We start from the raw sequence: 18,498 nt of genomic DNA on the forward strand, positions 1-18,498 counted from the left end.
GGGTTGGGGTTGTTTTGGGAGAAGAGACCAAACAGCGACGTTATCGATCTCATCAGATTAGGGAAGGAAGTCGGACGTGCCCTTTCAAAGGAACCATCCCGGCATTAGCCTGAAGCGATTTAGGGAAATCACGGAAAACCTAAATCAGGATGGCCGGACGCGGGATTCAACCGTCGTCCTCCCGAATGCTATCAAGTTGGTCATGAACTATTGGGAGGAAGAGTGGCTAAGAAAGGTTAGCCACAGTATGTTGAACCCACAGAGAAAGCGTGTTGATCCTCCATTCACGTAGACGGTTCGAAGTGGCACTGATGGGTCACTATGTGGGCCAATTTCTTCTGACCCCCAGCTTTCTGCTCTGCCGAGAAGATCCGCTAGTTTGTGGATCCTGAGGAATATGCATTTCTGTACATCCTACTTTAAACGCTTGTCTTTGGATACCTACGAGAGGGTAACAGTAAATTCGAGTAAGGTCTGGCCTGTATTTTCGCAGACGACGAGACGAGTATCCAATGTGTTTTAAAATTTGTGAGTTGTCCGTATTGCAGGCTAATCTCTTAGGTTGAAGCTTTTAGTGTGTTGCCGAGTAACTGGTTCAAATGGTTGAAATAGCTCTGAGCACTATGGGACTTAACATCTTAGGTCATCAGTCCCCTAGAACTTAGAAGTAATTAAACCTAACTAACCTAAAGACATCACACAGATTCATGCCCGAGGCAGGATTCGAACCCGCGACCGTAGCGGTCGCGCGGTTCCAGACTGAAGCACCTAGAACCGGTCGGCCACCAGCGGCTGGCAGTAACTGGCTCATGCTTATTTTGTTTAGTGATGATCCATCCCAATGTAACTGCTGTACTATTTTACCATCTTCTTCTTTTTAAAGTAGATTCTTGGAGCTTCTATATGAGACGTTTCTATTTTATTTTTTTAAAGCTTTTAGTAATTTTAATGGTAGGCATCTTAACAGAGTTTACTCCTATGTGCAGCCAAACAGTTCTATCATCACGGTCAGCATCATATAAGATGAGAAGTTAAATGTTAATATTCCCTTTCCTTTTCTTTACGATACATTGTACTATCTTCCGTGTTCCTTGAGGGCCGTTCCTGACAATGGTATCCATTGACACATTGCTCCCATAGAGATCGCAAAGAATAATATTGGCCAGGTGCCAGTAACTCTCGCGCTCTGAGAGTTCTGTAAAAACTCAATTATGTATATGGACAATTCATCCATTCCGCGAATCGACAATCTCGACGATTTTTGTCTGTTATCGTAACTGATGCTGGGAAAATATTCGTACTTCGTATTCCAAGACTTTCGAGAATGATTTAATTTTAAGTCTGAAATCGGATAACAAATGAAAAAAAAAATTTCGTAGATCTTAGTAGTGACATAAATTTCAACATGGTATGTCTATCCGTTCCTGAGAAAAAGGCTTTTTAAGAGTCGGACAGAAAGACGAACAGACAGACAAACGACAAGGTACAAGGGTTCCGTTTTTACCGACTGAGGCACGGAACTCTAAAAATTAGACCCGTAACTGGTGGTACAGGATCATGTGAGTGGCCATTATTCCATGTTGAGTACACGTAAGGAACTGGAGTAAAGCTAGTCGGCTAGCATTCACTTTATAATGATTTGCGGAGTGCGGATGTAGCTGTAGAACACATTCTATTTATGAATGGATGAATGTTAGAATAAATGAACGGCTGACCTTTAGTGGTTTGCACATTATCTGTTTAGTACAAAGCGCATTCAGAATATTCTCGTTGCAGTGGTGATGTCTTACTCTATACGGATCTCCGAGCAACGAACGCGGAAACCAATTTCAGCTTCGCACATGAAATCTGGAAGACTCAACACGCAGGAAGTGCAGTGGCCTCGCGCGTCGTGGTGGCCTAGTGACTTCTCGGAGGGCGTGAATATTGCACGCGCCCTCGCGTGCGAGCTCCACTGCTGGTGCCTGGGATGGCGCAACCTTTGGGTTCGCGTTTCAGCAGCACAGTCTCAGTCTCGCGATGGTCTCCCACCTGATCAGCAGTCCACAACCGCCTCTGCGTCTGCAGACGGCGCCGCTGCTTCTTCTCGCTGCGCTGACGGCACTCTGCCCAGGCCTCGCCGACGACCGCTCCTCCGAACTCGGTAAAATGAAGACATTCTTACTGCGTTTCTCATACAAAGAAAAGGCTCTGAGGACTATAGGATTTAATATCTGTTGTCACCAGTCCCCTACAACTTAGAACTACTTAAACCTAACTAACCTAAGGACATCACACACATCCATGCCCGAGGCAGGAATCGAACCTGCGACCGTATCAGTCGCTCGGTTCCGGACTGAAGCGCCTAGAATCGCTCGTTCACCGCGGGCGGCCGTTTCTCATACAGCTTTGGCTCGGATGTTTATGACAGATTAATGCTATGTTTCGGATTGGACTTAGACTATGATATACAGGGTGTTACAAAAAGGTACGGCCAAACTTTCAGGTAACATTCCTCACACACAAAGAAAGAAAATATGTTATGTGGACATGTGTCTGGAAACGCTTACTTTCCATGTTAGAGCTCATTTTATTACTTCTCTTCAAATCACATTAGTCATGGAATGGAAACACACAGCAACAGAACGTGCCAGCGTGACTTCAAACACTTTGTTACAGGAAATGTTCAAAATGTCCTCCGTTAGCGAGGATACATGCATCCACCCTCCGTCGCATCGAATCCCTGATACGCTGATGCAGCTCTGGAGAATGGCGTATTGTGTCACAGCCATCCACAATACGAGCACGAAGAGTCTCTACATTTGGTACCGGAGTTGCATAGACAAGAACTTTCAAATGCCCCCATAAATGAAAGTCAAGAGGGTTGAGGTCAGGAGAGCGTGGAGGCCATGGAATTCGTCCGCCTCTTCCAACCCATCGGTCACCGAATCTGTTGTTGAGAAGCGTGCGAACACTTCGACTGAAATGTGCAGGAACTCCATCGTGCATGAACCACATGTTGTGTCATACTTGTAAAGGAACATGTTCTAGCAGCACATGTAGAGTATCCCGTATGAAATCATGATAACCTGTCACATGCGCTACTTGATAAAATCTGCTACACAGTTTGTTAGACGGCAGATAGCATGATCCCAAATAAACCACTTTATGTATAATCAAAAATCTCTGACTTAACGTTCATGCATCAACCATCATGGACATGAGCAACGAGAATCGTAATGTCTTACGTATATTTCTATTTTTAAGGTATATATCACAGGATGTCCGTAATTAAAATTACAGTTTAGAAACGCTGTAGAAAGAGAACCACTGCTCAGAATAACGTCAAATTTGAGTAGCATATTATTGACGTAAGGGAGAACGTCAAAGAGGAAAAAATGAATAGTTGACTAATAATTGATGCTGCAAGCGTGTAAATGTGCACACCAACATACCCGCGGCACGCGGCTGTCCTCAGTTTGCTTCCGGGACGCCCATCATGACTGTCTCCATGAAGGAGCGCACGCTGCTAGTTGCGCTGCTTTATAAGAACGCTGACTGTGCCCCAATAGAAGATCCGAACACTCAAGTGTATCAAGAAAATACATTTGTTCGATGCCTGTTATGGGTCTGGAGATACTGAGTACAAGGTTCCAAAACACAGGTTCTCCTGGAGTGCAATGTGGCAATACACACAATTGTAGAATATGAGCAACGGAAACTCCTCACGCACATCAGCCGGTACCACTACATTCTGCAAAGGTGTGGTGAGGATTACGGCATTGTTTGTCGTAGGGCCGTATTTTTTTGAGGAGATGAATCCGGTGGGTCCTGTTACCTGTACCGTCACTGGTAAATGCTATGAAAGTCATTCGCGAACCAACGTCATTCCAACCTGTCAACAGCTTGAATGCGTGCGTAGGATCATTTACATGCAAGATGGTACTCCTCTGCCCATTGCACAGCCAGTGAAGCGGCTGCTGTAATGGAATTCCGGAAATGCTAGAATTATCAGCCATCATTTTCCTACAGCCTGGGCGTCTAAATGTCCTAATTTTAATTGATATGACTTCTGGCTGCGCCGGCCGCGGTGGCTGAGCGGTTCTAGGCGCTTCAGCCCGGAACCACTCGGCTGCTACGGTCGTAGATTCGAATCTTGCCTCGGGAATGGATGTGTGTGATGTCCTTAGGTTAGTCAGGTTTAAGTAGTTCTAAGTTTAGGGGACTGATGACGCCAGCTGTTAAGTCCCATAGCACTTAGAGCCTTTTGAACCAATTTGAACTTCTGGCTGTGTGGTTATCTGAAAAATGTGTTCAGTGCTGTAGTTAAGAACGTAGGTGAATTGAAGGCTCGCATTGCGCAACGCATTATGAAGGTAGGCCCTTGAAACTCAAATCCGTTGTGGAACATATTGCTGCTTGCTTCCAACTTGTGGCAGAAAACAGTGGACAACACACTCAACATGTCGTGCGCCGGTCGCACAATTAGAAACCACTGCCATTTTTCATGTATGCGGAATTTGACACCAGGAAAACTAAAAACCGTTGATTTTTTATGCTGTTTTAGGCAGCCCTATTACAAACTGATGTCATTTTGCTTTTCATGCAGTTTTTGACAGTAGAAAATTTAAAAACCGTTTTTTTTTCATCCGATGTGGTACGGCCTTGCCTTGGTGGATGGGCTTACCTAACTAACAGTGCTACAGCTATTGACTGTAAAAATTGTGCAGTCATGTGCACAGAACGGCACGGATGACAAAGTGCAAATCAATCCACAGCCTTCATATTCCGATTCATTTGTCGTTTGTAGCCGACCTCATTCATGTTAAAGAGGCTTACAATGGCATCTGCTAGTAAAATTTTCGTTAACTTTTTGTTCCATGGAGTTACACCATGTATCAATAATATGCTGTTCAACGACGAGGACGAGGAGGCTAGTTTTTAACGTCCCATTGACAATGCCCCCCCCCCCCCCCCCCCCCCCCCATGAACCATGGACCTTGCCGTTGGTGGGGAGGCTTGCGTGCCTCAGCGATACAGATGGCCGTACCGTAAGTGCAACCACAACGGAGGGGTATCTGTTGAGAGGCCAGACAAACATGTGGTTCCAGAGGAGGGGCAGCAGCCTTTTCAGTAGTTGCAGGGGCAACAGTCTGGATTATTGACTGATCTGGCCTTGCAACATTAACCAAAACGGCCTTGCTGTGCTGGTACTGCGAACGGCTGAAAGCAAGGGGAAACTACAGCCGTAATTTTTCCCTAGGACATGCAGCTTTACTGTATGATTAAATGATGATGGCATCTTGGGTAAAATATTCCGGAGGTAAAATAGTCCCCCATTCGGATCTCCGGGCGGGGACTACTCAGGAGGATGTCGTTATCAGGAGGAAAAAAAACTGGCGTTCTACGGATCGGAGCGTGGAATGTCAGATCCCTTAATCGGACAGGTAGGTTAGAAAATTTAAAAAGGGAAATGGATAGGTTAAAGTTAGATATAGTGGGAATTAGTGAAGTTCGGTGGCAGGAGGAACAAGACTTCTGGTCAGGTGACTACAGGGTTATAAACACAAAATCAAATAGGGGTAATGCAGGAGTAGGTTTAATAATGAATAGGAAAATAGGAATGCGGGTAAGCTACTACAAATAGCATAGTGAACGCATTATTGTGGTCAAGATAGATACGAAGCCCACACCTACTACAGTAGTACAAGTTTATATGCCAACTACCTCTGCAGATGATGAAGAAATTGAAGAAATGTACGATGAAATAAGAGAAATTGTTCAGATAGTGAAGGGAGACGAAAATTTAATAGTAATGGGTGACTGGAATTCGAGTGTAGGAAAAGGGAGAGAAGGAAACATAGTAGGTGAATATGGATTGGGGCTAAGAAATGAAAGAGGAAGCCGCCTAGTAGAATTTTGCACAGAGCACAACTTAATCATAGCTAACACTTGGTTTAAGAATCATGAAAGAAGGTTGTATACGTGGAAGAACCCTGGAGATACTAAAAGGTATCAAATAGATTATATAATGGTAAGACAGAGATTTAGGAACCAGGTTTTAAGTTGTAAGACATTTCCAGGGGCAGATGTGGACTCGGACCACAATCTATTGGTTATGACCTGTAGATTAAAGCTGAAGAAACTGCAAAAATGTGGGAAATTAAGGAGATGGGACCTGGATAAACTGAAATAACCAGAGGTTGTACAGAGTTTCAGGGAAAGCATAAGGGGACAATTGACAGGAATAGGGGAAAGAAATACAGTAGAAGAAGAATGGGTAGCTCTGAGGGATGAAGTAGTGAAGGCAGCAGAGGATAAAGTAGGTAAAAAGACGAGGGCTGCTAGAAATCCTTGGGTAACAGAAGAAATATTGAATTTAATTGATGAAAGGAGAAAATATAAAAATGCAGTAAATGAAGCAGGCAAAAAGGAATACAGACGTCTCAAAAATGAGATCGACAGGAAGTGCAAAATGGCTAAACAGGGATGGCTAGAGGACAAATGTAAGGATGTAGAAGCTTATCTCACTAGGGGTAAGATAGATACTGCCTACAGGAAAATTAAAGAGACCTTTGGAGAGAAGAGAACCACGTGTATGAATATCAAGAGCTCAGATGGCAACCCAGTTCTAAGCAAAGAAGGGAAGGCAGAAAGGTGGAAGGAGTATATAGAAGGTTTATGCAAGGGTGATGTACTTGAGGACAATATTATGGAAATGGAAGAGGATGTAGATGAAGACGAAATGGGAGATACGATACTGCGTGAAGAGTTTGACAGAGCACTGAAAGACCTGAGTCGAAACAAGGCCCCCGGAGTAGACAACATTCCATTAGAACTACTGACGGCCTTGGGAGAGCCAGTCATGACAAAACTCTACCAGCTGGTGAGCAAGATGTATGAGACAGGCGAAATACCCTCAGACTTCAAGAAGAATATAATAATTCCAATCCCAAAGAAAGCAGGTGCTGACAGATGTGAAAATTACCGAACTATCAGTTTAATAATTCACAGCTGCAAAATACTAACGCGAATTCTTTACAGACGAATGGAAAAACTGGTAGATGCGGACCTCGGGGAGGATCAGTTTGGATTCCGTCGAAATGTTGGAACACGTGAGGCAATACTGACCTTACGACTTATCTTAGAAGAAAGATTAAGAAAAGGCAAACCTACGTTTCTAGCATTTGTAGACTTAGAGAAAGCTTTTGACAATGTTGACTGGAATACTCTTTTTCAAATTCTAAAGGTGGCAGGGGTAAAATACAGGGAGCGAAAGGCTATTTACAATTTGTACAGAAACCAGATGGCCGTCATAAAAGTCGAGGGGCATGAAAGGGAAGCAGTGGTTGGGAAAGGAGTGAGACAGGGTTGTAGCCTCTCCCCGATGTTATTCAATCTGTATATTGAGCAAGCAGTAAAGGAAACAAAAGAAAAATTTGGAGTCGGTATTAAAATTCATGGAGACGAAGTAAAAACTTTGAGGTTCGCCGATGACATTGTAATTCTGTCAGAGATGGCAAAGGACTTGGAAGAGCAGTTGAACGGAATGGACAGTGTCGTGAAAGGAGGATATAAGATGAACATCAACAAAAGCAAAACGAGGATAATGGAATGTAGTCAAATTAAATCGGGTGATGGTGAGGGAATTAGATGAGGAAATGAGACACTTAAAGTAGTAAAGGAGTTTTGCTATTTAGGAAGTAAAATAACTGATGATGGGCGAAGTAGAGAGGATATAAAATGTAGACTGGCAATGGCAAGGAAAGCGTTTCTGAAGAAGAGAAATTTGTTAACATTGAATATAGATTTATGTATCAGGAAGTCGTATTTGTTTGGAGTGTAGCCATGTATGGAAGTGAAACATGGACGATAACTAGTTTGGACAAGAAGAGAATAGAAGCTTTCGAAATGTGGTGCTACAGAAGAATACTGAAGATAAGGTGGATAGATCACGTAACTAATGAGGAGGTATTGAATAGGATTGGGGAGAAGAGAAGTTTGTGGCACAACTTGACTAGAAGAAGGGATAGGTTGGTAGGACATGTTTTGAGGCATCAAGGGATCACAAATTTAGCATTGGAGGGCAGCGTGGAGGGTAAAAATCGTAGAGGGAGACCGAGAGATGAGTACACTAAGCAGATTCAGAAGGATGTAGGTTGCAGTAGGTACTGGGAGATGAAGCAGCTTGCACAGGATAGAGTAGCATGGAGAGCTGCATCAAACCAGTCTCAGGACTGAAGACAACAACAACAACAACATTGACAATGAAGTCATAGAGACGGAGCACAAGCTCGGATTAGGGAAGGAAGGGGAAAGAAATCGGCCGTGTCCTTTGTCAAAGGAACCAACCCGGCATTTACCTGCAGCGATTGAGGGAAATCACGGAAAACCTAAATCAGTGTGGCCGCACCCGGGTTTTAACCATCGTCCTCCCGAATGCGTGTCCAGTGTGCTAACCACTGCGCCATCTTGCTGGGTATAATACTGTTCAGATTTGGCGTCATTCCGAACAGTGATTCTCTTTCTAGTGTTTTGAAACAGGGACTTTAACTATGGATACACCGTAGATACATATTCGTACTCTTTTACTTTCAAGGAAATATATTGTGCTTTTTCTTTCTATTAAAAATAATTATGAAGCTTGTGCTTATTCATTCCATCCTCGCCTGATGCAACCATCTAACGAATTTCTTGTCATTCTCACGTCCCCAGTAGGACCTTTGAGTGCTTCAGCAATTTCTTTTCCTTTGGCATTTATGCTGTGGACCTCTCCGATCACAGAAGCACGTATAATACCTATATTTTCTATCAGCAACATTAGATTCTCTCGGACTACTCCACCGTCCACATAACACACGCCAACAATCACAATAGTGCGAGGGCTGAACAACAAAGACTGAAACTGATTTTTTTCTGTAGCTTCCTTGATAGTTTCCTACGTATATCATGAATATTTGAAAGCAGCGGGTTTTCAAGTATAATGTTCATAGGCAGCAGCACTCTCGTACCGGTAGGTTGGTAGAAATGCTCTATTTTTAAGACACTGCTTGAATTTGTTGACAAACAATGGAGGTGAACTGAGAGCAGCAGCACATCGCAATGTGTTTAAACACGCAGCCACTGAAAATGAATGAAAAGCTGCATCAAGCGTACGGTGAAGATGTAGTACCTTCTCCAACAGTGTTTAGGTGGTTCAAAAACTTCAACGGAGGCCGACTTGTTTGAGTTAAGCAAGATGGGCCTGGTGTTTCGGCTTCTGCTTTGGTTGTCCGTGAGGGTTGAGAATTTCGTCGGTAGTGTCTACGATTGTGCATGATATCTCTATATGACCTGTGTTTGGGCCTGCTGTTGGATGCCACATCTGTTGACTCCAGAACAAAAGACTGTGCGAATGAAGACAAGACGTGAGATATTGCATCTCTTTGCTGATGGTGGGGATGTGTTTCTGGAATTGATGAGCACCGTTGATGAGTCATGGCTGCATCCTTATGATCCTGACAGAAAACGAACCAGCACAGTGTGGATATCTACAGGTTTTCCAACACAAAAAAGCGAAAGTTGTTTCATCTGTATGGAAAGTGACGGCAGTCTCATATTTTGACTGTCATGGAATGATTTACCAGCACGCAGCTCCCACTTACTCTAATGTTACAGTAGCATAGTACACGTCAGTATTAACTAAAATGAAGAAGAACATTGCAAGGAAATGACCATAACTTTCTTGGACTGGGTAGTGACTTCATCATGACAATGCACGCCCTCACATCATAAATCAAGTCATGCGGCTCAGACATCCACCTTATAGCCCAGATCTTGTACCCTGTGCTTTTTTTTATTCACGTCTCTAAAGGCAAAGATACGGGGCATTTGATTTGAGAACTCTGAAGCGGTGCTCGAGAAAGTGAGACGATTCGCATGGATCTGAAAACGAATGGCGTGCATCACGTGTTCGAAGACCAGTAGAGACGCTATAAAAAGTGCATTGAAGTAGGAGAGGAGTGCTTTGAAAAAGATAATGTAAACACTGAAATGGAGTAATGAACATCTGTGAAAAAATTCAGAATATACAGCTTATGCGAAAATGGCCACTACAAGAAACGTGTTAAATTCAGAATGTTTGTTGATCAGATCTCGTAGATAAGAAAACAGGCGAAATCTTTCCGTACTGCTAGTGCACAGAAGTGGAAATGAGACGAACGTCCTTTGAAGTTACCCTGAAAAGCCGACAACAAGCGAATCTCCAGCACACAACTGTGAATCAGAACCGCGTATGACCAAATGCCGTTTGCGCTTCGCTCCTGGTGTTTACACCAGAGAATTCTCGTTCATTGATGCACGGTCGTTTGTGTTCACTCCGATGTAAAGGGGGCATAACAAAGAACTGTTAACAATAAAACACCGTCTGAATAGGCCTTTAAGGCCCAAAGTACCGATGGCCGCTGTGTCGTCCTCAGGACCCAGGCGTCACCGGATGTGGATATGGAAGGGCATGTCGTCAGCACACTGATCCACTTTAATATTTGGTTCCTTACCCCATTTTTCTGTAACAAATTCTGCTTCTTCAGTTTTACCTTGGTCATCTCCCCACACATTGAAACTAGCTACTTGTTCATTTCCTTTTATTGTCATATTGTGTTTGCTATATAAACAACACAGGCATGCCCCCCCCCCCCCCCCCCTCCCTCCTAGGCGTTAGCTGGGATAGACACCGGAGAAAACGGACAATGCCCGAAGGCCAGTAGCTTGAATACGTGGAGGTTGTGGGGAGTGTAGGCAAGCACCATTCATCTAATAAGTTTTCTTTACATTTAAAATTTTACAACTTTATTAACTTGCTTTTAAAATAGTAAGTGAACATGCGTTATCATGAACAGCAAGATTCTCAATGTAATTTCGTAATGGAAGTTTCTGAAGCACTCTTTTTACAGATCAAAGAACAGCTCTAAAAATCGATTTACATTGCTTAAAACTTAAAATCCCACCTTACGCAAAGGAAAAAAATCCAAATTGCATAATGCAAAGTTAAATAAAAGATTCTAATGCCACATGGCAATACCAAAATTTACCTAGATATCACACGATCTCTAAAGACAAAAAAATATTGATCACAAAATGTTAATTAAAACAACAACTTAAATGAAATAAAATCTGATTGCTATAAACGCAAACTAAAACCTCATGGCCTCTACGATGTGCACCATATCACAAAATGTTTTCCTTCCTTTTAAACATTTTACACCATTAACCCCTCTACATGTGATGAATACTACACTCAACGAATTATGACAAATAATTAAGGATAGATGTTGTAATTAACCAGATATGTACCTCTTTTCCCCTCACAATAAATTAAAAAAAAAATCAAATTTAAAGCTCAATGGTTACATCCGTTAAAAGAAATACACAACACATATCTTTTGATTTCGTCATGGTCATGTGCTGTGGTGCACCATGCTCTCCTTCAGGATAACATACAACATGGGAAGGATTTTACATGATGTACAAAACGTTAATAGGGCGCAACCGACTTACACAAATTGCATACTGGGATTATACATTGATGTGGATGCGGCTTGCAAATAAAATTTAAACTTCTCCCATGTGGAAAGTACTGTCAAGGCCTCTCATTCGTACACAGAATATTTGGCCTCTGCAGAGGACAATTTCCTACCAGTTTCCACTCTCCCTCTTATTCTTGTAGTAGCATTTGCAACTACCCCACAAGTAGATGCAACAGTCTGCTCAATAAATGGCAGATCGAAATTGGGGATGGCTAATACAGGGGGGGTAACTCAAGGCCCACTTAACAGCCTCGAATGATGCACGATGACTGTCATCCCAAATACATTTTGACCCCTTCTTACTCAGTTCGTCAAGCAAACTTAGGCATGAACTTACGAAAATAGTTAGCCATCCCCATGAATCGTGCCACTCCCTTCTTATTAACTGGTGGAGGAAACCATTGCAAATCTTTAGTTCGCTCTTGGTCAATGTGAACACCATCACCAGAGAGCAGGTGCCCCAAGAAGGAAACCTGAGTACAAGCCGAGGTGATCTTGGATGGCTTAACAGTAAGTGTGCCCCCCTCAATCGACGCAATACCATCTCCAAAAGTTCCAGGTGTTCGTGGAAAGTATGACTATAAACCACAACGTCATCCATTAGTTACAGAAGCACTTAAATTTGAGATCTCCAAGCACGTTGTCGATCAACTGGGACGTAACTGCTGCTCCAGTCGACAATCCAAATTGCACCCAATTGAATTCAGAAAGATTCCAATACAGCAGAAGGCGATTATGTGCTTGGAATCTTCAGCAAATGGGATTTGTAATACGCCTGATTGAGGTCCAAAATGGTAAACTACCTTGCCCCAGAAAACCACATAAAACAATTGTGGATGTCTGGCAGGGGAACCGACTCCAAAATTATCTTTTTGTTGACCAGGTGGTAATCAACTATAGGCCGAAATTCTTCCTTATTAGGCTTAGAGACCAAGAACGTGGAAGATGCATATGGAGAGGTCGAAGGTCTTATAACCCCTTCCCTTAGCATGCCCTCTATTAACCCATGCAAACTCTTCATCTTCAGGGCTGACAACCGATACGGAGGTTGTCGATCTGGTATGTCATCCTTCAGCCTAATCCTATCCTCTATTTGGCTTGTTATTCCTATCTTGTTGATCAGCACTTCTGGAAAACACTCTAAAACCGGCAAGAGAGACTCCCTCTGCTGATTATGAAGATGATTCATATCAAAGTTCTCTGTGCTACCACTAATTGAACACACCAGAACTGACACCCGGCATGAATAATGAGCAATGCGCTCCTCAGGCCGAAATTTAAAAAATAGAACACGTTCTTGGCCATCCAACACTAACCCGGCCTCAGCTATAGAATCACAGCCCAAAATTAAATCCACAGTCAATTTCTTGACCATCAAGAACCGAAACGGCCAAGTAAAATTTCACATGCCCACACTAGCCACATACTCCGCTACTAACTCTAACTTTTGTCCGTTGACTGAGCCACAAACCCAGGACGACTTACACAAGGTACCCAAGAGACATAATGTACGAAATTACAAAAACCACTGACAGTCCGCTGCTGATATGGCACTACTCGAATCCAGGAGCACAGACGGGTTCGTGATTCAGCAGGGTGCATACGAAAGGTAACTGGGTGCCCGCAACTCCGACTATTCGGCGAAAGCGCTTGGAAATCCTAACCCGTGTGTTTGTATCCTCCTTCCGACACCGTCAACTGTTATTTTCCTTCTTCCGATCATATGCACAGTCGCGCACAAGGTGACCTTCCTGGCGACAAAGAAAACATACTTTTGGTTTGGAAATTATCGGTCGCACCACCTCCCCCTGGAGTAAACAACAATTCAGTTGTTGAACCCTAATTTGAGATCTCACCCGCTCAGTCAGCATACGACAGCTTCTCAATCTCTGATGCTAATACACTAAGTTCGCCCAAGGTGGTAGGTTTTTTGGCAAATGCCATCCGCGCCCTGTCTTCGTGTCTAACTCCCCTCAAAATGGTTTCGACCACCTGTGTTTCCGACACCTGTATCTCCAAAGCTAGGATGAATTTAGTCAGGGGTTCATTATATCCCTGTACCTGCTAATAACGCTTATGTTGTAAGTTATTGAATAAACGAGGGGACACCTTACAGGCTATTACCTGCTTACATAGCTCCCTCAACCCCTTTCCTTCCTGCAAAATTTGAGCAATAACTTGGCTTGAGGGTCCCAACGCTCAGTGGGTATAATAGTTTGACAACCTGATCGTGGGGCAAGTTCAGGGCGTCAGTGTGGAGTTCGAACTTGACAGAAAGCCACAACAACTGTTCAATTTCCGGAATCGATTCCACTCATAATCTATTTATCTCTTTAGCAAGATTTCCATGGAATGAGGCAATTAGGCAAAACTCGAACACACGCATACTGACAACCTACTTTCCTCTTGTATTACCGGTTCCCGTACTCCTTGCACAACTGAAACTTGTTCCCCTCTCTCATTTTCAGCCTGCCCAACATCTAATTGATTCAGTATCGCCCTTAAAGCGAAAAACTGATTCCGCAATTTCTGTACCTCTTCTGCTTGTTCTTTAGTAAGCTGAATCTCACTAAAATCTTTAACGTACCACCCCTAATGCTCCATTTGCGCTTGAAGACGCTCAAGCTGTTTAGCAGGCGGTGCAACATTCTCGAATAACTCAACCTGATCATTCAATGAGGACAACGATATAAAGGCAAAACTCAAAAATCGCCTAACTCGCCGATGACTTGTGGAGAAATTACCACCGGGTTTTCCAAGGATGCCTTTACCTGCGTCAGGTAATTCAGGCACGCCTCCCTTGCCCATTTGTTCATACACATGCACTTCATATTCTAACAGTTCACATTTCAGCAGCGCTAGACCTGGGCAACGCCGCGCTTTCATATCAACTTATAACCTGAAACAATTTAAAATTAGAGTAAATCCTAGAGAATACATACATAAAATTATGATATCAGCCAAATCCTAATAGAACGAGTACTCAACAGTTTACGGTTATTATATAAATCCAAATAAAACTAGTACTTACCAAAATTAATAGAATTTTGAGAAAGGGCGCCTTATAATGCCCACTACCAGGTTACGAAAGATCGCAACCATACTTTGCTACCATTTGACATGGCCCTGCACGAGTTAGCTGGGGAAAACAGTCAATGCCCGAAGGCCAATACCTTGAATATGTTGAAGTTGTGGAGAGTGTAGGCAAGCACCATTCCTATAATAAGTTTTTTTACACTTAAAATTTTATAACTTTATTAACTTGATTTTAAAATAGTAAGTGAACATTCGTTATCATGAACAGCAAGATTCTCAATATAGTTCCTTAATGAAAGCTCCTGAAGCATTATTTTTACAGATCAAAGAACAGCTCTCAAAATCAATTTACTATGCTTAAAATTTAAAATCCCTTCTTACGCAAAGGAAAAAAAAACAAATTGCATAATGCAAAGTCAAATAAAAGATTCTAATGCCACATGGCAATAGCAAAAACTACCTAGATATCACACGTGATCTCTAAAGGCAAAAAAATATTGATCACAAAATTTTAATTAAAACAGTAACTTAAAAGCAATAAAATCTGATTACTATCAACGTACAATCAAACCTCATGGCCTCTACGATGTGCACCATATCACAAATGTTTTCCTTCCTTTTAAACAGTTTACACCATAAACCGCTCTACGTGTGATGCATACTACACTCAACGAATTATGACAAATAATTGAGCATAGATGTTATAATTAAGCAGATAAGTAAATCTTTTCCTTTCAAAATAAATAAAAAACAAAAATCAAATGTTAAGCTCAGTGGTTACATTCGTTAAAAGAAATACACAATACATATCTTTTGATTTCGCCATAGTCATGCGCTGTTGTGCACCGTGCTCTCCTTCAGTATAACATACGACATGGGAAAGACTTTCCACGATGTACAAAACGTTAATAGGGCCCAACTAACTTACACAAATTGCATACTGGGGTTATACATGGATGTGGATGCGGCTCACAAATGTTAAAACGGGCGAGGGAGCAGATGTGGTACGACTGAACACTTCGATTATACCGCAGCACACCAAACAGAGGAACGGTGGCGTAGACAAGAGACAAATCAACGACTGTTACAAGGCAACCTCAACAAGGCAGTAAGAAAATGTTTGAGACTTTAAACTCTTGGGAGGGAGACAACAAACGACAGTATGACGTCCCAAGCTAAATTATGAAAATACTATCAGCAATTTCGCCACGACAAGTAGAACTGTAAAATTCCATAAGAAGTGAACTGCAACCAACACGATTCTTAAGCGTCTGACTGAAAAGCTCCATAGTCAATCTTCCCCTTACTACCAATACTTAGCAGTACCTCCAAAGTTCATTTGTGGACACTACCAGAGTGTCAAATCAAAAATAGCTCTGAGCACTATGGGACTTAACTTCTGAGGTCATCAGTCCAAATGGCTCAAATGGCTCTGAGCACTATGGGACTGAACATCTGAGGTCGTCAGTCCCCTAGAACGTAGAACTACTTAAACCTAACTAACCTAAGAACACCACACACATCCATGCCCGAGGCAGGATTCGAACCTGCGACCATAGCTTAACAGCAGCTAAATAGATGACAATGCTGATGTCAACGACTCCTCCCAAGCAGCGCTCTAATTGGAGACTGCAGTACCGAAGCACAAGCTTACACCACTCACAAGTCTGATATACGCGCCACCAATGTGAATCATGACAACACCGGCCGCCCACACTAGGATCTTCGAGCCCACAGCATTCCGTCCCCAACCGACTGCTTCAGCAGGGCTCACCGACCAACCGGCCTTGCTCTCTGACACTGATTGGCTTCTCACAACAGTCCAGAACCAACTGCCAGTAACCTCCTTCTTCCTCGTTCTGTCGCCTCATGGCGCGCGGGCAGTAAACTCTTCAATATGCGACGACCAGAGACTACAATCCGATCTCGATACTGAAATCGCGGCGAGTACTAAGAACGCAGGTGGTTCCAAAAAAAAAAATTTCATAGCGAAGCATACCCGCTCAAACACAAACACACAAATACCACCCATTTCCAAAATTTAGAAATTTCGATTCGAATTCTGCAGATACAAAGAGACAGCATCCAAATAATACTGTCCTGTCACTACACGGTCGACCTATGTGAAGAAAACGGTTCCTGGAGATTTACTATGACCATGAATTTGTAATCAGTAAATATTTAAAGAACAACTGCACGAAGTAAATTAATGTTGCATAAACCTCTAGAACCGGTTTTACTTCCGGAAACTTCAAAAGCAAGCATCTGTATGAGAAGTTTCCCACTCCTGTTAAAATTATGTTAATAAAATCCTTTGATAGAGCAAACAGTAAAACATTCTGAAGTTAATTTGATAAATAAGGGCACATTATAGTGTAATTTTGCTTACCAGTAACAGTTAAACTCTGACAACTTGCATCTAAACATGAACGAATGGAAATATGACATTAAGTGGCATGTAAACAATGATAGCATACTTTGACAGCTGTTAGATCCAAAGTCCCCTTTAATACGCTAACTTGAACGAATGCCGAATAAGCTACTGCTTTGTAATTGCTCAGTGTAAATAACTTCAATGGATCAATGGCAGATGCCTCGACAGTTCAACATATAAACTGTGCTGCCTAAGCTACTGTATACACACATCGAAGCAAACCCCTCCAAAAGACACATACAACACAGGCAACGACTAGTACAAATACACTGAAATGCAAAAACAAATAAATGATGGCCATAACTACTGCTAGTGGTGGGATCAACAATCACTGTAGGTGAACAGTCTTTACAATACACTGCTATATTTTTATTTGTAGAGAGAAACATTAAGAGATGGTCTGTTAGAAACCAGAAATAAATTAAACTCGTTACAATTGTGAGTTTCTCGGAGAGAGTAATGGTTTTGGGTCTTATCTCTTCTGGGTCGGCATGATGTGGCGACAGCGGTAGAAGCAGTTTGAAGTTTCTGATATGAATCCCGTAAGTTCATCCAGTCGTGTCGTTGGCATTAATGTATACTCTTTCCTTATGTCCTGTTTCAGCCGGTGGTGGTAAGAAGAATAGCATCCATTTGTCGTAGATCGGAACAAAGTAAGTGTTTACGCAGCACTTGACGATCGTATAGTTCAGCTGCAACTTTCACACACGATAGTTTGGCACAGTCCATACATTGTGTTTAAATTAACATTCCATTTACTATAATTTACAAACTGTGAAGTTAGATAGTCAACCTGCTGTTAATATTCATGGGTTCATTATAACACTGTTCCCGTGAAAACAGTCTCTTAAGTAGCAACACAGTTCACGGTTTCCGCATTGGCAGTTAGTGTTTTAGCATGCGTCGTATTTCGTTGCCAAGAAAAGTGAGCAATATTAAATTCACAGTTTATGTAAAACAGTTCCGTTCTAAAAGGACGAGACGACAATACTGTCTGTTCACAAGTGTATTGTCTCGGCCACACGCCTCATTCTGATAAAACTAACAGCACTCGCGTAATACAACGTCAGTTTAGATTCTAAACTTTAGAATGTCCATCACAAAGTCAAATTTTAAACCGTGTCTAACACACGAAAGTCCGGTATGAATATCGCGTTAAACGCACACCAATACTCCACATAATACTTACTTCCGTATCGCCAAGCTCACGCGACATCCGCGGCTGTATGCCACACACTGTTCGACCGGACAATTATCGATACCTCTCTCGCTGTACAGTTCTTCAACACTTCTGCCTATTGCATTCCGTTTCACACGATACATTTAATAAAGTTATATGAAAGATCATCAGAAAAAATCTATGCCATTACATGAGGAACTCGTATGGAAAACAACAAAGTAAACATAGTCATACTTTATATTCTACACTACCTAACCATATGAAAGTTGGCGCCCGGTAGCTGAGTGATCAGCGCGACAGAATGT

At 42.4% G+C, this 18,498-nt stretch overlaps 1 protein-coding gene across 1 annotated transcript in view; it reads left to right on the top strand.

The window, feature by feature from the left end:
• Positions 1-2,019: 2,019 nt before the first annotated feature.
• LOC126354706 (ionotropic receptor 93a) overlaps positions 2,020-18,498 on the top strand; it is a 328,580-nt gene continuing 312,101 nt past the window's right edge. Inside the window, exon 1 of the mRNA XM_050004573.1 lies at positions 2,020-2,143. Coding sequence (XP_049860530.1) covers positions 2,020-2,143 — 124 coding nt within the window. The remainder of the gene's footprint in view (positions 2,144-18,498) is intronic.

Source organism: Schistocerca gregaria, chromosome 1 (assembly GCF_023897955.1).
Source record: "Schistocerca gregaria isolate iqSchGreg1 chromosome 1, iqSchGreg1.2, whole genome shotgun sequence".
Taxonomy (NCBI): Eukaryota; Metazoa; Arthropoda; class Insecta; order Orthoptera; family Acrididae; genus Schistocerca; species Schistocerca gregaria.